The sequence below is a fragment of the Talpa occidentalis genome, unplaced genomic scaffold, assembly GCF_014898055.3.
Source record: "Talpa occidentalis isolate TD23 unplaced genomic scaffold, MPIMG_talOcc4v2.1 talOcc4.7, whole genome shotgun sequence".
Taxonomy (NCBI): Eukaryota; Metazoa; Chordata; class Mammalia; order Eulipotyphla; family Talpidae; genus Talpa; species Talpa occidentalis.
The window spans coordinates 81,037,168-81,061,942 of record NW_023605083.1 but is presented as its reverse complement, the minus strand read 5'-3'; the positions used below and the strand labels follow the sequence as shown (position 1 = coordinate 81,061,942).

Sequence of the window (24,775 nt, the reverse complement as noted above, 5' to 3'; positions counted from 1 at the left end):
TACCTAGGAAGTCCTTCTGGAGACTGCTGATCATATGCTAGGAGATAGTCTGTGTATCACACAGGCACAATACTGTCTTCAGAAAGCGCATGTTTAATTGATTATTGATCTTTTCCTCCTAGAGCATAAGCATAGGCTTCTCCTATGAGCTTTTTGATTTCTTTTTTGAGCTATGTTTTGAGACTTCTGCGAGAAGTTGATATTCCCTTCTCTTTCTGCCCTTCCTTATCCTTCCTTTTTTAAAATACTGATTGAACATAGCACTTAACCCATACCTGTTTTATCTATCTTGTCTAATACATTTTTCATATTATCCCCAAATAGTATCTAAGACTCAATTTTGTATTTAGAAGACAATCATCAGGTAAATACTTATCAAATGAACTAAGAGTAGAATTCTGCACAGGAAAAATGGGTCATGTAGAAGCATAAGATGAAACTCTACAATCTTTTAGTGTTTTCTGTAGTTTGGTATAGGTAGGGGCAAATGTGTCTGAGTGGAGCTCCCACTCTTGGGTAGAAAATCTGTTATTTATATAGTGTTTCTCCATTTTTTGAGTCATCACTTCTTTTTATAAACATAAAACTCTCATGCCCTCTGTGTTCTGACAATTCTCAGACTAACTGGGTGTCCTACAATTCAGTTCAGTTTTTTTGTTTTTTTTTTCAAGATTTATTTATTTTTATACAAGAGCTGGAGTACAAACCATTTATGTGGGGGGTGAGAGGATTCACCAGAGACAGAGTGGGGAGCAGAACAGGCAGACAACCGAAATATACTGCTGAAGGGAACAGCGGGTGTGACAGGAGCGGTCTGCGTCATGTGGGTATCTCCCTGGCCAGCCGGGAATCGAACCCGCGCTATAGGGGCTGTGAACAGCTTCACAGCCCTGCACTCAACCCACTGCATCACCAGGGAGGCCCTCAGCTCAGTTTTGATGCTACCTGGAGTTAGCATCAGATCCCATAGAATCAGGGATAGGGACAGTGTCCATAAAACTTGTGTTTGTGGAGTTTGTTCAGGACATCCTTTCCCCTGCCCCAACAATTCCCCCCTTCCCCTTTATGTCACCATTTCTATGGTGATGCAGGTCAAATGTATGGATGCTGGGGTGCAGCCCCAGCTGACAGTTTTTTCAGGGTTCCAGTTTGGATGAAAAACAACAGTCAGTCACCAGGCATTGTCCATTGTGGCAAACAAACAGGTTGGCCCAAAGCAAGGTCCGAAAGCCTGTCACAAGTCTAAAGCACATTTTAGTGGGGACCCATAGAAAAGGGGCAGAAACAACCAGAAAAGTCTGGAAGGAAAAGAGCAAAATCAAGATCAAACCCTGCCATTGTTAACCTCTCCATGGCCTCTCACCCACATCTGTTTTAACCAGCCCAGGACCAAGAAGCAAGTGCAGCTTCTTCACATGTCTCTCTGCTCCATGTGCCTCCACCAGGTCTCCTCTTGCTCTCCATCCTGCTTCCTTCCTTTTCCAGTCTCCTCTCCAGCTTCATTTCCACCCGGTTCAGCTCCACCCTCCCTTAGGCCAGGCAGGGAACCTGGAGCCTTCCCTTTTCCTGGGGACTATGCTGTTACAGATTCAGTTTGTTATACAAGTATTTGAAAACATTTGCTATTTAATATCCAAGTGTTAATCTAGGCTTATAAGTATTAAGTATGTATCTTACATTCATAACAATTTGGTGTCAGTTATGTGGAACAAAAAGAAGTCAAAGAGGAAGGGGAGTGCCATAATAGCCCTGAGATGTCTTTAGGGGTAGAGTGGAATTTGAAAGATGGTTAATATTTGTAAAAGAGATGATACTATTTTAGATGAAGAAAACCATGTAAGGGGGGGTCAGGATTTATCCTTTTGTGCTTCTGTAGAGCATAATGGCCTTCTTTAAGTAAACTATGTCTGTTGGGAATGCCGAAAAATGAGATTAGATAGATGAGTTGGGGTTAAATTATGTATGATTTTCAAAGGTCGGTGGAATCGTTTTTTCACCTTGATGTGGTAGATAATTAAAAGTCAAAGAAGGGGCCTCCCCAGTGACGCAGCGGTTGAGCGCTGGGTTGCGAAGCTGCCTGCGGCCTCTGCGGCGCCGGTTCGATCCCCGACTGCTCCCCGGCCACCAGAGGAGGGTCCCACATGGCGCGCAGACCTCTCCTACCGCCCGCTGCTCCCCTCAGCAGTGTACCTCGGTCCTTCTGCCTGTTCTGCTCCCCGCTCTGGCTCTGGTGAATTCTCTCACCCTCCCGCGCTTCTGACTGTACCCAGTGCATGTATAAACAAAACAAACAAATAAAAAAATAAACATGCCTCTTAAAAAAAAAAAAGTCAAAGAAGGCTTTTGATCTAGTGAATTACAAAATGCAAACTGTAAGAAGGATGGGCCAGCATTTATATTGTTCATAGATAAAGAAGAGAGATTGGAGAAGGGGCACAAAGGAGTAGAAAGTTGAGAACTAAGAGGGTGGTCACAGTAAAAGTACCACAATTTTGGGGGGTGGGTAGGAACACAGGAAAATAATGAGCATTTAAAATTTGCAAAGAAATTCAACTATTTGAATGCTAAGCGCAGAGAAGATAAATCAAAAGTGGCTAGTTTTTTAAATTTTTACTTTTTATAATACTGTGTAGAAAGAGTGTTCTTTATTGATGAAAATTTCATAAATCCTTTGGAATATAATCTCCAGCAAAGTAAAAGTAGGGAAGACCTAGAGCCTTTGGAATAGTGTTTGGAATGTAGACATATTCAATGTATTATATCTGGGGAAGGGGTGAAAGATGCATTTAACATTCAACTTTTAGGTAAATTTCAGTTGTTCCCTATATTCAGAACAGGCCAATTTTTACCATCAGAAATGAATTTTAAAATGGTACTTCTTGACCTTTTCTAGTAGCAAACATTATATACTTTTATTGTAGAAAATTTGGAAACATCTTTCTATTTATAAATACATAATTATAAAATGGGATTATAGTATATACTCTGATTTATACCTGCATGAATGTCATTTGGAAAGTAAACTGGAGCAATTTACTGGAGCTTCCAAATAATGACAACAGATTATAACTCTAGGGAGGCAAAAGTCTACCTCTCCAAAATAAGTCTTTTTGGCAAAAGATTAATTTAGTGAGAGAGGCTCTGAAGGCAGAGTGGTGGTTGGCTTCTAAAAAAAAATTTACTTGTAAACACTGTAAGGGTGTGTACCCAGAAGACCTACTCCCTTTATTTCTTTTCAATAGAGAAAGCAGAACTTAATCTACATATCTTTTGTCTATTGTGCCTTCTCCTGAACACCCTAAGTAACTTTTCTTTTCTCCTCTCACCCCTTCCCATAAACCCCTTCTTAGTTAAAATATTTGAGAAGCACTGTTGAGAAGTCATGTTGGGTCTCTCCCATGTATACAGGAGGTATACATGGTTATAGAATTCTTTTTGGCTTCTCTTATCAGTCTAGTTGATGCTTGTTTATTTGCCAGCCTAGAAGAACCCCAAAGAGTACTTGTGCCCTCCCATAACCCATAGGATAATATAAGAATCTCTGAGATAACACTAATATGAATCTGAAGGAAATGTTTCTTTTTTTTTTTTTTTTTTAAGGATTTATTTATTTATGTGTACAAGAACTGGGGTACAGGCCAGAGGTGCGGAGGTGAGAGGATTCACCAGAGACAGAGTGGGAAACAGAACAGGCAGATCGACTGAAATACACTGCTGAGGGGAGCAGTGGGCAAGTCAGGAGAGGTCTGCTGTGCCATGTGGGTAGCTCCCTGGCAGGGGATTGAACTCTTGCTGCAGTGGCTGCAGATAGCTTCATAGGTTGCGTCTTAACCCCTTTGCACCACGAAGGAGGCCCTGAAGGGAATGTTTTTCCTTACAGTACACTGCAAAATAACAGAGAAGAATTGACAGAAATGGAAAATCAAGGCCTTCCTTGGTCTTGCTGGGGTTAAAGTATGGCAGTATCAAGCTATCGCCAACCACTGCAACAGGAGTTCAATCACAGGCCTGGGAGCTGACTCATATGGCGCAGCAGACCTCTCCTGTCTGGTCTGCTCCTCCCCTCAGCCGTATATTTCAGTAGATCTGCCTGTTCTACTCCCCACTCTGTCTCTGGAGAATCCTCTCACCCCTCTCCCCACACACACCTCTGGCCTACACCCCAGTTCTTGTATGCATAAATGAATAATAAATCTTTAAAAAAAAAAAAGGAAATGGAAAATCACCATCTAGCAACCACTGCAGCAGTACAGGTATCAGATACGAATCAGGAATGGGTGCTGAAACAAGTAGGCAAAAGTTTGAAGAGAAATAAGATATTTATGTTGGCTGAAAGTGTCTCCTCACAAGATGCTATTAATTACAAAGTAAAAAAATCTTAAATTTACAGTGGGAAAACCTGGCAGATGCCACCTCCTCTGAGTGAAGACAGCTAACATCACCAGTAGTGGGAGACATTAACACCATCTCCCTTCTGCTAGGATGCACTGGGAAGGACACAATATCACTGCTGGTATATTCCTGCCAAAAAATTTAAAACCTGAAATTATGAGATAACATGATATAAACCCAGTTGAGGGATATTTACAAATTGAATGGCTTGTATTCTTCAAAAATGTCTAGGTTGTGAAAGATTAAAAAGATTGAGGAACTCTTCCAAATTGATGAGACTAAAGATACATAACAACCAAATGCAACATTTTGTTTTCTATAAAGGATAATAATAGTCTTACAAATAAGGAGATGTGAATAAGTCTACAGATTAGACTTTCTGTAATATTGTAATATTGTTTAGATAATATTGTTTAGTATTAATCCTGATTTTGAAAATCCACTACATTCTTATCTAAGAATGATCTTGTTTTATACATATATCTTAAGTAAATACTATGGGTGCTTAAGGATAAAGGGGCATCATGTCTACAACTTATTTTCAAAGGACTTTTTAAAATTGTGTGAGTGTGTGTAGAGAGTGAGCGAGAGAATGAATGAATAATACTGCAAGCATGGTAAATTGTTAACATTGGGGGATTCTGGTTAAAGGATAGACAGTCCTTTGTATAATTTTTGCAGTTTCTTTTTGTAAGTGACGTTTTGTCAAAATAAGCTAAAAAAGTGAGCCAGAGCTGCTGGATTAATCACCAGTGAGTCAGTGAATACTTTTTTTTTTTAAAGATTTATTTTTATTTATACAAGAAACGGGGTACAGGCCAGATGTGTGGGAGGGTGAGAGGATTCACCAGAGACAGAGCGGGAAACAGAACAGGCAGGCAGACCGAAAGCACTGCTGAGGAGAGCAGTGGGCAAGGCAGGAGAGGTCTGCTGTCCATGTGGGTTGCTCCGAAGCTGGTGGGGATCGAACCCGCGGTGGACAGCTTCACAGCGCTGCGCACAGCACTGCGCTCAACCCTGAACCACCAGGGAGGCCCAGTCAGTGAATACTTTTAATGTACATAGTGCTGTGTATGCAGTGGTTGTTGACTTCAGTGGTTACCATTCCTTTTTTTGTATCAACTTGTGTTAATATTTTTTTAAAGCATGGCATAAGAGAGCAAACACTGACTAGGCATCAAGAGATAGGCTATTTGCATAGATCTGCAGCTAATCTATTAGGGGAGGCCTTGAGAAAAATCACTGTCTCTGAGACCCAGGTTTTTGATCTGAAGTTCTTTTGTTATGGATGTTGGATGAGCTGCCATTGATGAAGAGGTTCCAGCAATCTGTAATGGGCTCTGAATTCTCTGACATAGTCAGAATTCAGAGAAATAACATCTTACTGTCAACTACCTGAAAAAGGCCCATGCCTTCTCATACAAGTCAATTGAAAAGCAATCAGAGCTTGAAGACATCTGTTACACTGTCTGATCTATCCCTCCACCAGCAGTACTCCCTTTGTCTGCAGTACACCCCCAAAATTGTTTTTACCAGTACTCCTTTCTAGCCTTTCCTTGTTTTTCCAGAGACTATGTGACAGAGGCATCTCCATAAAAGGAGGAGGTACCGGGCCTCCCCGGTGGCGCAGCGGTTGAGCACTGGGTTGCGAAGCTGCCCGCGGCCTCTGCAGCGCCGGCGGTTCGATCCCCGGCTGCTCCCCGGCCACGGGAGGAGGGTCCCGCATGGCGCACAGACCTCTCCTGCCGCCCGCTGCTCCCCTCAACAGTGTACTTCGGTCCTTCTGCCTGCTCTGCTCCCCGCTCTGGCTCTGGTGAATTCTCTCACCCTCCCGCGCTTCTGACTGTACCCAGTGCATGTATAAACAAAACAAACAAATAAATAAATAAAACATGCCTCTATTAATAAAAAAAAAATTTAAAAAAAAAAAAAAAGGAGGAGGTACCATGTTGCCTGCCTTTGTTTACATGCTGCTGCTTCGGATTAGTTACTGGGAACCTAGGGTATGGAACTGAGTGCCCAGGTGAAGCTATATAACAAGGAACGCAGATGGGCTGAAGAGGAGACAGGTGGAAAAGAGCTTGCTTGCTTCTTGGCTTTTGACTTTTACCAGAGACTTGGGGCACTTGGATGGAGACTCTTGTGGAGACAGTTGAAAGAGACACGTGGGTGAGGGACACGCGCAGAGTCCAGTGGCAGCCATTACCTTGATTCGTACTTTGATTTTGCTTCTTTTGTCCTAGACTCGCTTGGCAGTAACTTTTCCTAACTTAAAAAATTTTCAATTCTTTTGTAATTCTTTTATAATTAGAGTCTACTTTTGCAAACTAAAATTTGTGGTTATGGCAGAAGTAGTAGGCAAATGGACTGTTTTTTCTGTACAGGAATTTAGTTGTAAGCAGTTGAATGTCCAACAACAGTAATTACATGATCTGTGATGGGAACAGAAGTCAAATTTCAAAATGGAAAAAAATTTAAGTTTGTGCGTTAAAATTTAACTAGATTAGCAAATGTAACCAGAAAGTTGCTTTGTCCTTACTAACACTTTATGATATCCTAGGGTCTCCCCTGGTGGCGCAGCGGTAGAGCGCTGGGCTGCGAAGCTGCCTGCAGCCTCTGCAGCGCCGGTTCGATCCCCAGCCACCGGCGAGGGTCCCATGTGGCGCGACAGACCTCTCCTGCTGCACCCGCTGTTCCCCTCAGCAGTGTATTTCGTCACTCTGCCTGTTCTGTCCCCCACTCTGGCTCTGGTGAATTCTCACCCTCCCGCACTTCTGACTGTACCCAGTGCTTGTATAAATAAATAAATAAATCTTTAAAATAAATAAATAAATAAATATGATATCCTAAAAAAGAAAGAATGTAAGGACGTATATAGAAATAGACATTCTGATCTTCTGTTGGTGAGATTTTAAGTTAGTTTATTCTTTTTTGGAAGTAATTTAACAGTATCTAGTAAAAACAAGGGATCCTACATGAGAATTTCAATTTCACTTCTGGGGATTTGTCCTGTAGAAACACTCATTGCAGCATTGTTTATAAAAAGGAAAATGAGCAAAGTTCATTAAGAGATGACAATAACTTATGGCATCATGGGCCTCCCTGGTTTGGCGCAAGGGGTTAAGCACAGCACTGTGAAGCTATCCGCAGCCTCTGCAGCACAGGTTCTATCCCTGGTTGGCCAGGGAGCTACCCACATGACCAGCAGGCCTCTCCTGTCTCTCCTGCTGCTCCCTTCAGCAGTGTATTTCAGTCAGTCTGCCTGTTCTGTTTTCCCACTCTGTCTCTGGTGAATCCTCTCACATCCCCACCCCCACCCCCGGCACCTCTGGCCTGTACCCCAGTTCTTGTGTGCATAAATAAATCTTTTTTGGAAAAAAAAAAACCAACTTATGGCATCGTACAACAATTCTTATCAATCATCAAAGACAATGTAAGAGACAGTCAATGCTAGTTTTTAAAATGCAATAAAATATATAAAACGTAATATTTAACATTTTAACCATTTGTTAAGTATGCAATTCAGGGGCATTAAATACATTCACAAGATTGAGTAATCACCACTTTCTGTATCTAAACTTTTTAACATCCCAACAAATCTTTGTGTCCATTAAACAATAACTTTCCCTTCCCCTCTCTCAGGGATTTTATATATTAATGAATACTGTCCAAATACATAGTTAAGTGGTAAGGAAGGAAAATAATGTGAATACTATGATTCCACTGTGGTAAATCATAAGTGTAGGAAAATCAAGGGGACTATATATATATATAGAGAGAGAGAGAGAGAGAGAGAGAGTAAGCTCTTCGTGGAAGATATTTTGGAAATTTTTTTAATTTAGTATTATATTTAATATATTTTGGTAGTTTTTTGCTTTAAGCAATGGTATATGAAACTTTTCTAAGCAGAAAATGTATACTTTAATTATTATACTAAAACTTTATAATTTGGATGCCTCTATAGACTTTGCTATGTAGTTGAATTTTCAGCTAATATAGACCCTGAACATTTTATTAAAGTGATCTTTTTCTTCCCCCTCCACAGCTAGAGTTGGGAAGACATCACTGATTATGTCTCTGGTCAGTGAAGAATTCCCAGAAGAGGTAAACATTTTGATCTTTTGTTTTCTTTAAAAAATTATCAAATTGTGTTAAATTCTTCCCTTTTTTGCATGTTTTCCTTTCTGATAATTATGACTTTCTAAAAGTTTAGTTTATATAATATATCAGTTTGTATAAATACAGTGTAGGAGACTCAAAATAGATGAGTTCACCTGCCTACTTTGCATTTTCTACTTTTGAACTTTGTCATCTTTATACCTTAGTTGTCTCACCTGTGAAATGAAAATTGAAAGGGCTATTAGCTATCATGTAAGCTGTATAATTCTTTTTATAAAACAAAATTTTACTTATCAGCCAAAAATTCAAAACAGATGATCCTCTCAATAAAGTTAGGGTGAAAGGTTTAGATCTCATTTGCCTTCCATCTGACACATCCAAGTCTTCGAGGGATTAGAACCACTAGGATTGTGACACACATATCTGAAAGTCTGCAGCCTACCCACCTCCATCATTTTACAGATGAAGACAATAATTCATTCCACCTTTGCTTACCTCAAAAGATTGTTGTAGATCTCAAATAAGATAAGCTTAATAATGGTAGAGTGCCTCCAAATGTAAGGTGGTTTTATTATTACTGGCAATATATTTATTTGCATTTTGGAAGTTACACCTGGTATGTTGGCTAACTTTATTTTTATTTTTTATATTTTTGCTAGCTAAGGTTTTATAAAGTTAAGATATTGTTGTGTAGAGTGGGATCAGTATAAATGTGATGAAAATTATCTTTTATTCTCTTCACATAGTAGATATTGCTAATTCCACATTTATCTCTTTACTCTTTTAGATAGGAATATCTATATAATTTCTTTATTCGCACAGGAATTTGATGTGTAATGAGCAGTTACAACTGCAATATGAGCATTCTTTGTTTTTCTTGCCTTTTTTTCCCTCTTAAATAAGATGGGTAAATAAGTAATTATTTTTGTGAAATGTGTATTTTCATGTGTGACTTGTGGAATCACTCAATATAATAATACCTAAAAGTTTTCTCTGATAGCTTAACTTGTTTTAAAATTGTCATTTTAGTACTGACCTCCTGAGTGTGGTTAGGGATTTTTCACTAACTTAAAAAATCATGCAGTGTTTCTTAAAAAAAAAGGAACTATTAAGCATAAGGCTTTATGTAGCTAACCAGTTAACATCTTTAAGAAATTAATATTAATAATTTATTTTTTTATTTGAGGGTTGTTTTGGATTAACATACTTCATTTGTAGAATGTCTTAAAGCCTTCAACAAAATAGAATGAAAACCACATATTTTAAAAATCTAGTGTTTGAAAAACCAAATTAACTTAAGGATTATTTTAGTTATTGTGAGATCTGAAGTGTCAATAATATTTCCTGTGCACATATAAGCAAAAATGTGTATTTAAAAAAAAAAAGATGTTAAAAAAAATTTAAAAATTAAAAAAGTAGATGTTTCATATCTTTGGTATATATTTGCATCTATGGTCAAGCACAAAAATAACCATTTGAAATCATCGGACCTTAAGGATAGGAATGGTTGAAAGGGGCTAACTTACAGATAAATTTACCTAAGCCATTAACAAGTTTGATTGATAAACATCTGAAGGTTTCTCCTTTTCTATGTTTGCAACAAAGGTTCCTCCCCGGGCAGAAGAAATCACCATTCCAGCTGATGTCACCCCTGAGAGAGTTCCGACACATATCGTAGATTACTCAGGTAATGTCCTCTTATAGGTAAAGCTGTAGGGTTAATTTACTAGTCCTCAAAAAAGGTATTAAGTTTTAAAAAAGTGATCCTTTTTATCTAGCAATTAATGATCAATTACTATTCTCGTCTCATATCTCTCTGCCAGCCCACACTCCACCTAAAAGATCCATCTTGCAGTTCTCTTCCCCTAGTTTACCAGGTTGGCTTCTGTAATAATGAAAAGGAAGAAGAAATGGTTAATGACTAGTAGAGAAATCATTACCCTCCTTGAACTGGCATTTTTGCAGAGAGAAGTTCTGAGTTAATTTTGCGCAGGCATGCTCTGATGATTTAGAAGGAGTTTTGAATTTGAGAATTTGTTGAGTTTAAAATTTGTTCTTTAATTTGTCAATCTTTTTCCCAAATAAAACACCAGCTTACATTATATGGTAATAAAAGCACATCTGTATTGCTTTTGCTAATTAAAAATTTTTTCTACACACTGCTTTTTAATCTTTGGATTATTTTGCTTTGTTCTCGGACTTCTATTAGAAAGGGATCATTTGTAATTGTAGTTGATATACCATGCTGATGATAAATGTTTCTAATGAAGGAAACTATGTGGGGGCAGGAGGTGTATGGGGAAACTGTATCTTTAGCTCAGTTTTGCTGCAAACCTAAAATTGCTCTAAAAAATAAAATCTGCTTTCCAAAATGGATTGAAATGCATTGGTAATACTTTGTTTTGCTACACTGGCATTATTCCTCCATATATTCTGAAAATGAAGTAGTAGAACAGTGCAGTCCAATATATGTAAGTGTATTACAGACTTAAAATGTGACTACTCTAAGTATAAAATACAAGAGGATTTAGACTTAGAATGAAAACAATTTTTAACTTTTTTGTTGAGTAAATGTTGAATTATTAATATTTTTGACGTATTGAATTTAAAAAGGGATTTTTATCTATTCCTTATTTCTTTTTTTAAGGTGATTTACAGAAAGTTTAAAATTATGTATATGGTTTGTATTATATTTCTACTGGACAGCACTGCACTAAAAGCTGAGGGGAGTAGATATGTTCTGCTACATCTCATAACAAGCTCTATTTAAAAAACTTCTTTTTTCAACATGTGTGACCACCTATTTAGATTCACTTCAGTATTATTGACGCCATTACCCATTGATTCCTCAACATATGAAAAGATATTAAAAATACAATTTAGCATAATAACTATTGGGTTGTTGGAAAAGTTATGATGCATATTATTTTTAAGATATTAAGATGCATATTTTGTTTATTTATGCATACAAGAACTGGGGTACAGGCCAGAAGTGTGGGGTGGTGAGAGGATTCGCCAGAGACAGAACAGGTGGATGTACTGAAATACACTGCTGAGGGGAGTAGTGGGTGAGGAGAGGTCTGCTGCGCCATGTGAGTAGCTCCCTGGCCAGGAATCGAACTCGTGCTGCAGTGGCTGGGGATAGCTTCAAAGGTTGTGTCTTAACCCCTTGCACTACCAGGGAGTCCCTGCATATTTTTTTAAAATAAAGATTTATTTTTTATTTATGCATACAAGAATTGGGGTACAGGCCCAATTCAGTGAGTGGATTCACCAGAAACAAGGTGGGAAGCAGAATAGGCGGATCTACTGAAACACACTGCTGAGGGGAGCAGCAGGCAAGACAGGAGAGGTCTGTTGTGCCATGTGGGTTAGGTCCCTGGCCGGGCATCAGACTCATGGGGCAGTGGCTGGAAAGCTGAGACTTTAACCTCTGCACCACCAGGGAGGCCCCATGATGCATTTTTGCTTGGAAAACAGAAAAATATGTCATGACTTTTCTGACAGCCCAACACCATTGTACTTATTTATGATAGTAATTTTTATGTCAGAAATAACAGGCACTTGTTTGAGAAACAGTTATTGTAAGGAATCTAAATTAATATGTCTATGTTTGCTTTGTTCTTTATTTTAGTTAAATATTTCCTGCACCTGTGGGACTTATAGTCCCATCCACCCACTGACATCCAGTTCTTGCCAGAGATATGTACTAAAGAGGGAATTCTATACTCTTCATTATCATGCTCCAGTTTTGCTTCTGGTGCCTGGTTAATGTTACTCGTATCTGCTATCTAGATCTTAAACTGTGTTGCTCAGTATCTCTCCTGACCTTTTGATCCTGTGTTTATAGATTCTGTGCAGGTCTTTGACTCTTCAACATCCAGTCTTCTCGCTTGGGTTTCTAATCTCTTTTGCCAGACCCTTTTCAACTCAGGATCAGATGCTAACCTAGATTTACCACACAATGCCTTCTGCTCTTCCAATCTTGAGTTATCCTCTTGTAGACTTTTCTTTCCATGCCAGCCACCTTCCTTATCATAGTTTCACATTTCCCTTCTCTTTGCTTGCCCTTGTCTCTGCCCTTTAGTTTAGCACTGCACCATGTAAATGACCAAGGAATATTTTAAGGGATATTAGGTGGTGGCCCTTAGTTTTTCTGGAACTGTTTAAAATGAAACCTTTTTTTGACTTTGTCATTTGTAGAAGCAGAACAGAGTGATGAACAGCTTCATCAAGAAATATCACAGGTGAGTTTAAAAATTGTGTTTTTTTGGTAGGAAAACAGTCCTGTGAATCTGCCGTTTTCATTCTCTCATAGGAACTTTTTCCCTTAGAGGCTCGCCAAGTTTTGTTTGTTTGTTTTCCAAATTTGTTCTTCCTTTGATCCAACTATATTGACTAGTTGGTAATAAAATATCACTGTTTACATTTTTATTATTTAAAAATAACATTAATTTGTTAATTTTTTTGTAGGCTAATGTTATCTGCATAGTATATGCTGTCAACAACAAGCACTCTATTGATAAGGTATGAATGTGTTACTTTTTTTCACTACAGTTAATTAAAATTCAATGTAGGCACTCTCAGAATTGATCCTTAATTTAGAATTTAGTGCTTCAACAGCAGTATTTTTCATAGAAGGTCCTTATCATGGCTTAGCTCTTGCTAATTTTCATTTTAGGTAACAAGTCGATGGATTCCTCTCATAAATGAAAGAACAGATAAAGACAGCAGGTACTTTTTTTCCTCTCAAATATTGGATGTTTAAAAATTTCAAACTTATAGAAGTGTTGCAGGAAATATAGTACAATGAACATCTGTGAACTTTTCATTTAGGTCTACCAGTTGTTAACATTTGCCACATTTGCTTTATCTGTAGTTTTATCTCTCTGTTTGTACATCTAACCCCTTTTTTGGAGGAATTATTTGAGGCAGCACATATATTTGAGAACAAAACAAATAATTTTATTTTGTGATCTATATACATGCATATAATCTAATAATTACATGTAATCTAATAATTACATGAACTTTGTGATGCATATTAACTCTTCAGGTTGATGATTCTTATTCCTGGGATAGATGACCAGAAGTAGGTTTCTGGATCATATGATAGTTCTGTTTTTAGATTTTTGAGGAGGATCTACTTCCAAAATGATTGCATCATTTACATTGCCATCAGCAGTATAAGGGTTTCTTTTTCTCCACATCCTCACCAGCACCTGTTGTTAGCAGGGTTTTTTTTTTTTTATGTAAACCATACTCACAAGTGTAAAATGATAGGTCATTGGGGTTTTGATTTGTGTTTTCCTAATAAGAAGTGACGGTGAACATTTTTTCATGTCTGTTGGCCACCTGTATGTCTGCCTTGGAAAAGTGTCTGTTCACACCTTCTAACCATTTTTATATTTGGTTTGTTTTTCTGTTGTTGCTAAACTGGATGAGATCGTTACAGATCTTGATTATTAACCCCTTATGGAATATGTGAGATGTAAATATCTTTTCCCATTCAGTAGGCTGTCCCTTTAATCTTCTGATATTTTATTTCCCTATGCAAAAACTTTTTAATTTGATGTATTTAATTTGTTTTTGCTTTCATGTCCCTTGCCCTTGGAATCAAATACCCCATTCCTCCTGTGTTTTCTTCAATGTATTTTATGGTTTTAGTTTTTACATTCTACACTTTAATCCATTTTGAATTTATGTTTGTATGCAGAGGTAGCAGGTGATCGGTTTCATTCTTTCATGTGTGGTGGCCCAGTTTTCCCAACACCAATTATTGAAGAGATTTTCTTTTCTCCAATGTATGGTTATGGCTCTTTTGTCATCAATTAGGTTGATATGTGTATGGATTTGTTTTTGGATTCTTGATTCTGTTCCATTGATTTGTGTGCTATTTTTATTCTAATAACATAGTGTTTTAATTACTGTTGCTTTCTAATACAGTTTAAATTCTGATAACATGATGCCTCCAGTTTTTTTTTTTTCCTGCAGAATTGCTTTAGCTATTCAGGATCTTTTGTGGTTCCATGTACACTCAGTTTTTTTGTTTGTTTTATTTTCTTCAAAAATATAGGAATTTTGATAGGGATTGCATTGACTCTCCATATTACTTTTCGCTGGATTTTTTTTTTTTTTTTTGACTAGATTAATTCTCCCTATCCAAGAACATGGGGTAGCTTTCCATCTCTTTGTGTGTTGTTCTGTATCTCTTAAGAGTGTCTTACAGTTTTCCTTGTGTAGCTCTTTCACCTTCTTTGTTAAATTTATTCCTAGGTATTTAATTCTTTTTCATACAATTGTAAATGGGATTGTTTTCTAATTTCTTTTACTTGTTATTTGTATATAGGAATGCAACAGATTTTTGTTTATTAATTTTGTAGCCTGCTAGTTTACTGAACTTACTTATTGTTCCTAGTTAGTGGAATCTTTAGGGTTTTCTATTTTTATCATTATATCATCTGCAGATTATAATAATTTCACTTCTTTTCCAATCTGAATTCGTTTTATTTCTTGTTGTCTCATTGCTAAGACCTCTAATGCTAAATTAAATAAAAGTGGTGAAAATGGACATCCTTGCTTTGTCCTGATCTTAAAGAGTTTTCAGTTTTTCACCATTGAGTCTGATGTTGACTCTGGGTTTCTAACATATGGCTTTTATAATCTTGAGCTATGTTATATACCCATTTTGTTAAGAATTTTTTTTATCCTAAATTGGGTACAATGTGTCAAATACTTTCTTTATATCTATTAATATGATAATGATTTTTGTCCTTTTGTCAATGTAATGTATGATAGTATTTGATTTGCATATATTAAACTATCCTTGCATCCCTAGAATAAATCTCATTTGGTCACAGTGTGTGATTCTTTCAATGTGTTGTTGCGTTCTGTATGCTAGTACTTTGTTGAGAATTTTTACATCTATTTTCAGAAATATTAGTCTGTATTCTACTTTTTAAAATATAGTAACAAGAGACTACATTTAAAAATGACAATTAAATCATGTCATTCCCCTACTTACCATCTTTCTGTGACTTCCCATTTTAAACTTGCCTATATAATGTGGTTTTCTTACTCAGCTCTAAGTCCATGTGTGTTTGGCCTGTTTTCCCTTCTCCAGCCTCCTTTTCATACATCGTCCCCTTTGCTCAGTACTCTCTAACCACTCTGGCAAGAACACCAGAATGTTTTGTTCAAGGTGGGACCTTTCCACATGCTGTCCCTTCTCAGCCAGCTTTTTCCTGACTTTTCACATGGCGGATACCATTTCACCTTCATTCCAGAGTTCAAATGCCACCTTGTCAGAGATTTTTCTCTGATTACCATATTTAATTAGCCCATTCCAGTACTCTATCCCATACCCCCCTATTCATTTCCTTCATAGTACTTACAAAGTTGCAAATTGCTTTCTTTGTTTATTATTGTCTATTTTCTAACTTTCACTTTTGGGGGGAAAGGGGCAGGCATCTTCTGTACTTTGTTCTTAATTCTTAGAACATTACCAGGCTTCTAACAGCCAAATATTTGTTGAGTATGAACATGCTCTTAAGGGGGCTAAAACTAATTATAGTAGTTCATGTTGGGGAGATTAAGTTTGTTGGTTGGAATGGGTTATGATGTATACATTAAAATATAAATCTAACGAATTTTGCTTTCCTTACTGTTACAATGTGTCCCATTTTCTTCAGATTGCCTTTGATATTGGTTGGGAACAAATCTGATCTGGTGGAATATAGTAGTATGGAGACTATTCTTCCTATTATGAACCAGTACACAGAAATAGAAACCTGTGTGGAGGTATGTCTTATCATTTGGTTTTGAAGTTTAATCTTGGTGAAACCTCACTAAACTGAGGTTTAGAATAAGAGGTAGGAAGATGGGACAGAAAATAGTTTCTGTCATTTGTGAAATTATAGAAACTAGATAAAATAAGACTTGAAGTTAACATCTGAATTCTCTATAGACATTAGTATTGTGATATCCACTAAGAAAAATGCATTTTTCAGTTACTTCAGAGACTCTCACTACCTCAAATTGATCATTTAAAAATTGATTTTAGCTCTCATAATTGTTTTCAGAATATAAAAATTTTAACTTTTTTTTTCAGTGTTCAGCAAAAAACCTGAAGAACATATCAGAGCTCTTTTATTATGCACAGAAAGCTGTACTTCATCCTACAGGGCCACTGTACTGCCCAGAGGAGAAAGAGGTAAACTGTTTCTCTCCCCCCACCCCCAAAACTATGTTAATAGGAGTTGGATGTTTAGGTAGTAATTCCAGTATGGTAGTGATTTTTAATAACTCTTAAGTATTCTTGGGCCTCCCTGTAGGCGCAGGAGGTTGAGCGTAGTGCTGTGAAGCTGTTCACAGCCTCTGCAGCACCGGTTCAATCCCCGGCCGCTGGCGAGGGTCCCACATGGCGCACAGACCTATCCTGCAGTGCCCAGTGCTCCCCTCAGCAGTGTACTTCAGTCCTTCTGCCTGTTCTGCTCCCCGCTCTGGCTCTGGTGAATTCTCTCACCCTCCTGCGCTTCTGACTATATGCAGTGCTTGTATAAATAAATAAATCTTTAAAAAAAAAAACAAAAAACACACAGACAAAAACCTTGTATAGTTATTTGACGTGGGTACAACATGTGATATAATTTGTATGCTCCCTTTTGTTTCATAACTGAGGAACACAGTAATTCCTTAATGAAATAACTAAAATATAACACTTTTCCATACACTTGTAAAATTATTTTTTTATTGAGATATAACTCACATAACATGAAATTCACCCCTTTAAAGTGTACAGTTCAGGTCTTTAGTACATTCACAGAATTGTGCATCCATCACCACTGTCTAATTTCAGAATATCTGAATACCTCATCTCTCTAGAAAGAAAGTCTTGCACATTAGCAGTTACTCACTTTTGTGAACAACTTTTTTTTTTTAAGATTTATTTATTTATTTATACAAGAACCGGGGTACAGGGCCTCCCCCGTGGCACAGCGGTTGAGCGCTGGATTGCAAAGCTGCCCGCGGCCTCTGCGGCGCCGGTTCGGCCCCCGGCTGCTCCCCGGCCACTGGAGGAGGGTCCCACATGGCGCGCAGACCTCTCTTGCCACCCGCTGCTCCCCTCAGCAGTGTACTTCGGTCCTTCTGTCTGCCTGCTCTGCTCCCTGCTCTGGCTCTGGTGAATTCTCTCACCCTCCCGCGCTTCTGACTGTACCCAGTGCTTGTATAAATATAAATAAATAAATCTTTAAAAAAATGTTAACGTGTTGTTTAAAAAAAAAAAAAAGAACCGGGGTACAGGCCAGATGCACGGAGGGTAAGAGGATTCACCAGAGACAGAGCGGGGAACAGAACAGGCAGAAGGACCGAAGTACACTGCTGAGGGGAGCAGCGGGCACAACAGGAGAGGTCTGTTGTACCATGTGGGATCCTCGCCGGCCAGCTGGGATCGAACCGGTGCTGCAGAGGCTGCAGGCAGCTTCACAGCGCTGCGCTCAACCCCCTGCACCACCAGGGGAGGGCCTGTGAACCACTTTTGTGAACCACTAATTTTTTTTTTTCTTTCTGTTTCTATGGACTTGCCTATTCTGCATATTTTATTGTGTTAGAAAAATCATGACATATTCTTTCTGTTTTTCAAGCAAAAATGCATCATGACTTTTCTGACAACCCAATATATTTGGAATAATAATTTATATATGCTATTATCCAATATGTGGTTATGTGGTGTTTTGTGACTGGCATGTTTTCAAGGTACATTGGGTATTTTACTTCTTTTTATGGCCAAATAATACTGAATTACATGGCTAATACTACATTTGTTTATCTGTTTGCCTGTTGGTGAACATTTGGTTGCTTCTGCCTTTTTTTTTTTACTATTTTAGACAGTTCTCAATACAGTTTTTTTTTTAAAGATTTATTTATTTATACAAGAACTGGGGTATATGTCAGAGGCACAGGAGGATAAGAGGATTCACCAGACACAGAGCAGGGAGCAGAATAGGCACACGGACCGAAAGCACTGCTGAGGGGAGCAGCGGGCAAGACAGGAGAGGTCTGCCACGCCATGTGGGTATCTCCCTGGCCAGCCAGGAATTGAAACCACGCTGCAGAGGCTGCGGACAGCTTCACAGTGCTGCGCTCAACCCGCTGCGCCACCAAGGAGGCCCTGCTTCTGCTTTTTAACTGTTGCTAATAATGCTGCCATGAACAGTCACACACACTTGAACATTTGCTTTCAGTATTTTTTTTTTAATATTTATTTATGCATACAAGAACTGTGGCACAGGCCACAGGTGTATGTGTGGGGTGGGGTGAGGGAGGGAGTGAGAGGACTCACTAGAGACAGAGTGGGGAACAAAACAGATTGACAGAAATACACTGCTGAGGGGAGCAGCAGGTGAGACAGGAGAGGTCTGCTGTGCCATATGGGTAGCTCCCTGGCTGGGGATCGAACTCGTGCTGCAGAGGCTGCGGATTGCTTCACAGTGTGGTGCTTAACCCCTTGCGCCACCAGGGAGGCCTGAGATTTATTTTTACTTATTTATACATATGAGAACTGGGGTATAGCCCTGGGGTGGGCTGGGGTGAGAGGATTCACCAGAGACAGAGTAGGGAGTAGAACAGGTGGATTGACTGAAATACATTGCCGAGGGGAGCAGCAGGTGAGGCAGGAGAGGTCTGCTGCACCATGTGGGTTAGCTCCCTGGCCAGGGATCCAACTCATGCAGCAGTGGCTAGTGATAGCTTTATAGCGCTGAGACTTAACACCTTCGCCACCAGGGAGGCCCTTTTTTTGTCCATTTCTTAATTGAGTTTTTTGTCTTTCTATTGTGCTTTTAATAAGTGAAAAATAGATTTTTTTTTTTCAGAATTTTTTCTGAAATGTTTTTAGTGTAGGTGAGTGGTTTGCAAACTTTGACCCATAGGCCAGATTTGTCCTGCCACTTGTTTTTGTACAGCTTGTGAGCTCAGAATACATTTTTCCTTTTTTAGTGATTGCATAAAGTTTCAAAGAAAAAATATTTTATGATACGGGAAAATTAAGATAATCAGATTTCATTGTTCATAAGTAAAGTTATACTGTAGCACAGCCACTCTTATTCCTTTATTTGCATTGACTGCTTTTGCTCTACAAAGCAGAGCTGAGTAGTTGTAACAGCGCGTATGCACTGCTCTCATCTCTTTCACTGGTGTTATGTGCACAGCTGCATACACTGGCACAGTTTTTGGCAGCACTCCATCATATGTATTATTGTACTGTAACATTTAGTGGTTTTTTTTTTTTTTTTTTTTAATTTTCAGTACATTATCTATCATGTTGAAACAAGGAGGAGGCAAAATGGAAATTTTTTTTTTTTTTTTTTTTGGTGGGACCCTCACCAGCAGCCGTGGAACCAACCGGTGCTGCAGAGGCTGCGGGCAGCCTCGCAGCCCAGCGCTCAACCGTGCGTCACCAGGGGAGGCCCTAAAATGGATTTTTAGATGACAAAAACATGTATTTTTTGAGCTTAGATTACAGTTCTAGCATTTTTTTTTTTTTATCCTGATGCAGGTGCAAAAGAAATTTCATAATCTGTCTGACAGTGTATTTGAGGATCTTCTGCCTAACCTTCAGTTGAACTGTCATTACAACTGCAGTGTATTGACATGCTAGCAGGCCACATATCAAGAAAAGAATCTAATATAGTTCTGTAAATGCCTTATAAGCAAATGAGTGTGTTCAAATAAAAACATATGTTTATGTATTATGTATCAATATTGGTGGTATATGTATACAAAACGACATTTTCAAAGATGAAATGTATAAAATCTCACTAACAATAAGCCTTACAGATTAACTTTTGCTATCAGTTTTCATGATGGAGAACATTAACTTTGAACCCCAATTAAGCAAAATGTTACCTCTCTAAAGAGAATTCCATTCTTCAAATTAGTATATCTATATATGCTTTTAACGCAGTTATTACTATATTTTGAATTTTGTCAATAATTTGATTTTATGTAACTTTTTTGTGGAAATTTGATTCTCATTTCTGTTTACCTTCATATCCTGGATTTTACCTATTTGCTCACAGAAGCTAAAATATTTGCTATGTTCTCCTTTGCAGAAAAAGTGCTGACCCCACGTATAAGTTGACAATGTGTATTATCCCTTAATCTGATCCTCATTTACTCTTCCTTAATCATCCTGACTTACTGTTCTTTAACTGAAATGCTTCTTTCTAACTACTCTTCATCCAATATTTCCCAAACTTGCCTCATAATAGTTGCTATATGTACCTATTAAAAACATAGATTCTAATTTGACTCCTATATCTTATGATTAAGGAAATTTGGGAGCCAATCTCATAGAATTTGCCTCTGTCCTTAGCCTAGTGGTACATTAATTCCCCTTATTAGTTTATTCTTGATTCATCAATTGCTATTTTTTCCTTAGGTGTATTATTAGTTCTGCTCATCTGCTAATCACCCCCACCCCTTCTCCAATCCCATAAAGCATCTGCCACCAGCTGATATTTGTTTCTTAGATATACTTGCCTGAGGTAAAATCCATAACTTAAATTCTATGCCTTGCTTTAGACAAGTACAAATGTTGAGTCTAAGCTTAAACTGGATCTCTCATTTAAAAAAAAATTTTTTAATGCAGATATGGAGTGGAATCATCAAAAAGATCATATTAAAAGCTAAAGCTTGAACTGTAAATATGTTTCCAAGGAGGAAGTAAATGTTTCCAGTGATCCTTGGAGTTGTCTGACCTAATACTGAAAGAAATGTAACTCTTAGGTGATTATAATGTTTACTGTGTGAGGATTTAGATTGCTTACATTTGCACATTACTTACATTGGCTTATTACTATAAAATTTTTTTAAAGATTTATTTATTTATGTATACAAGAGCTGGGGTACAGGCCAGAGGTATGGGGGATGAGAGGATTCACCAGAGACAAAGTGGGGAACAGAACAGGCAGATTGACTGAAGTACGCTGCTGGAGGGGAGCAGCAGGCAAGGCAGGAGGGGTCTGCTGCACCATGTGGGTTTCTCCCTGGCTGGGATCGAACTTGTGCTGCAGAGGCTGCGGATAGCCTCAGGTTGCATCTTATAACCCCTTGCGTCACCAGGGAGGCCCCATTTATACTATAAAATTTATAGTTTTATTGCGGTATTTAAAAAGTAGTCATTTTTCATGTTGTATTTTGAGATGGTTAATATTTACATATCACATTGAACAAGTGCCTTAGAGCACTTTAGCTTTTGATGTACATCAACCCTTAATGAAAATGCATTACTTTATTTTTCTCCAAGTTACCTTTTTCATGTAACTTTTGTGATGTGAAGAAAACCACTTGCACAAGATATAAAGGCATTCTTCAATTCTGTTTTTTATTTAGTCTTTTGCTACATTTTGAAACACTTCGATTATTAAATAACAGATTTTTTTAAAGGAGGGTAAACAAATATAATCTTTATTCATCTTGAATATCTACTATTGGAATCACATTTGTCATTCTTTATATAAAAATAGCTTATAGTCCATTTAGTACTTTTTTATGAGGACATTCTGTCCAATGTTCTCTAAATGTTTGACTTACCTTTTGCACTTCTTTCTAATCTCTTTATATTTTAGATTTTATCTCTTTTTTTAAATGCCAGATTGCTCTCTTATAGACCCCACTTAACACAAAAAAAGAATGGATTGTCTGTATATTTTGGAAGGCAATGGTTTCCTGTTTTGAAAAGAATTTCTTTTCTCCATTTGAGTTTGATCAAAACTCATCATTACTAGATGCTCTGGAGGCCTGCTGATTAATGAGTACATATATCTAGACTTTGTCATCTCATTTTCCTGATTCGGATATGTCCATAAGAGATCTATCTCCAGATAATCATCCTGAAAGCTTTATTTTCTCAAAATTGTTAGCAGTGATTATCCTATCACAATTAGTTGAAGCATGTGAGCCTTATTTTTAAATAGTCAGATATTTGAAATATTTATTCTACCCATTATAAATACTAAAGCAAAAAAAAATTTTTTTAAAGATTTATTATTTATTTATACAAGTGTTGTGGTACAGGCCAGAGGCGCGGGAGGATGAGAGGATTCACCAGAGACAGAGTGGAGAGCAGAACAGGCAGACGGACTGAAAGCATTGCTGAGGGGAGCAGCGGGCGAGACAGGAGAGGTCTGCCACGACATGTGGATATCTCCCTGGCCGGCCGGGAATCAGACCCGCACTGCTGCGCTACCGGGGAGGCCCTAAAACAAAAATTTAAGGAAATTATCAAAGTACATTCCCTGCAACATTACTTATAAAAGTTTCAGTCACAGGCCAATTTTTTTTAATGTGGGAATTCTTCTTGTAATAAGAAGTTAGTAAAAAAAAAAGGGGACTTTTGCATTTGCAACCAGAACTGTTTTGACACATGTTTGGGAATAAGCATTTTATCAATATACCCCGCCTTTGACTAGTACACACATGGAGACAGATGAGGACATTTAGTCCCATTCTGCTACCAGAAGATGGATGGTCAAAATTCAGAAGTTGGGAAGGAAAGCCCAATTTAGCTTCAAGTTTATATGGAATGAGAGAGGGCATAAATAAATAATAATTCTTTGTGTGACTGTAAGAATGAATCATACCTGAAGATGAACTTCTCTTTTGCCCATCCTCTACGATGATGAAGGGAGACATCACATTCCAATAATCAGTCAAGTAAAATATTTTCTCTTTTACTTAAAAGTCTTGAGTTCATTTTTCATGTTGACTGTATTATTAGACAGTGAAAACAATGACAATTATTCTGAACATTACTTAGGAAAATCTTATTTTAGAATCCCAACAACTTTAATTGCAATAGTTGTTTTTTTCTCAATAATTTATAGATGAAACCAGCCTGCATAAAAGCCCTTACTCGTATATTTAAAATATCTGATCAAGATAATGACGGTACTCTCAATGATGCTGAACTCAACTTCTTTCAGGTAGCTCTGTTTTATATTAGATATTTGCATATCTTGGTCTTGTGTGTGAAAAAAGCTGTACAAAAATCTACTAGCCTAAGCAGTGATATGTTGATAATTGTGTCTCTGTCTTTCACATTAAGCTATTTAAGTCTTAGGTTATAACACTCTTATGCATAGAAATTGAGAGGACTCTCTGTTAATGTTATTTTATGGTCTACAGTGGGTATATTAAGAATGACTTGAAGTCTGAACTGTCAGTCTGAACTGAATTGTTTTTCTTTCTTGGTTTTGTATAATATAAGTACACAAAGAACTCAGTGTTTTAGGAACACAGTGGGGAAAGTTTATTCTAAGTATGACATGTTTTACTTAAATAATGCAAAGCAGAAACTGTCCTAATTTAGAATTTGTTCCTTTTGGTTGCAACTTGTTTATTTAATGTTGCCTTATAGAGTAATGTGTTATATTATTTGTGTTTTTAATGCTGATTTGTTTTTCATTTATTTATTTATTCATTCATTTATTTTGCTAGAGAATTTGTTTTAACACTCCATTAGCTCCTCAAGCTCTAGAAGATGTTAAGAATGTCGTCAGAAAACATATAAGTGATGGTGTAGCTGACAGTGGATTGACATTGAAAGGTGAGCGAATGAGGTTTTTCCTTGTTTGAGCTTAGTATTTTCAAAACTTGGCTGAAAGTGAAGTTCTTTTAACATTATTTATACTTTAAGGAAATGTTGATATTTACTAATATGCCTGAAATCTAACTAGATGTCTAAGAATTGAAAGAGACAGATCATTGATGAGGATAATAATTCTTACTGTGAACACAAATTAGAGGTAAGGAAATTGATTGGATCCCAGGAATTCAGAGATCCATCTAAGGAAAAGAGATTTCTGGAACAAACAGATTGATGTTAAAATTCTTCTTACTCATAAGCATTCTTTAAAAATAGAAATTATTTTTAGTGAAGACGTTTTGTCTACCAGTCAAATTTACCAAGTACAGAATGTTCCCTGTAGAATATGTTATAGAGCATAATGAAATAAAAAGTAAAATTGAAAAACAGAGTTTTTCTTTATAGAAATAAATGCAAAGATCTGTAAAACAATTTCATTTACTTTCATCATAACTCTGTGTTACTGTATTCCTTGAGGTGTGTTTTTGGCCTTTTCATCTGGTGCAATCTCTTTCTAATTTAAATATATAGGTGAAGTGATCCTGAAATTGGTTGTTTCATTGAGACACTTGTGAAGTTTGCTTTGGTTTAACCTTAGTATTCAGAACGAGTATA

The 24,775-nt window shown here is 37.5% G+C and overlaps 1 protein-coding gene across 5 annotated transcripts in view; it reads left to right on the top strand.

Annotated features, from left to right (window-relative positions):
* The window catches only part of RHOT1 (ras homolog family member T1), a 58,933-nt gene that overhangs the window by 7,803 nt on the left and 26,355 nt on the right, over positions 1–24,775 (top strand). For all 5 annotated transcript variants that reach the window (XM_037495261.1, XM_037495259.2, XM_037495260.2 and 2 more), the window contains exons 2-10: positions 8,438–8,496; positions 10,117–10,198; positions 12,715–12,758; positions 12,985–13,038; positions 13,193–13,245; positions 16,203–16,311; positions 16,622–16,723; positions 23,400–23,498; positions 24,013–24,121. In XM_037495261.1, the coding sequence (XP_037351158.1) occupies positions 8,438–8,496; positions 10,117–10,198; positions 12,715–12,758; positions 12,985–13,038; positions 13,193–13,245; positions 16,203–16,311; positions 16,622–16,723; positions 23,400–23,498; positions 24,013–24,121 (711 nt within the window). The remainder of the gene's footprint in view (positions 1–8,437; positions 8,497–10,116; positions 10,199–12,714; positions 12,759–12,984; positions 13,039–13,192; positions 13,246–16,202; positions 16,312–16,621; positions 16,724–23,399; positions 23,499–24,012; positions 24,122–24,775) is intronic.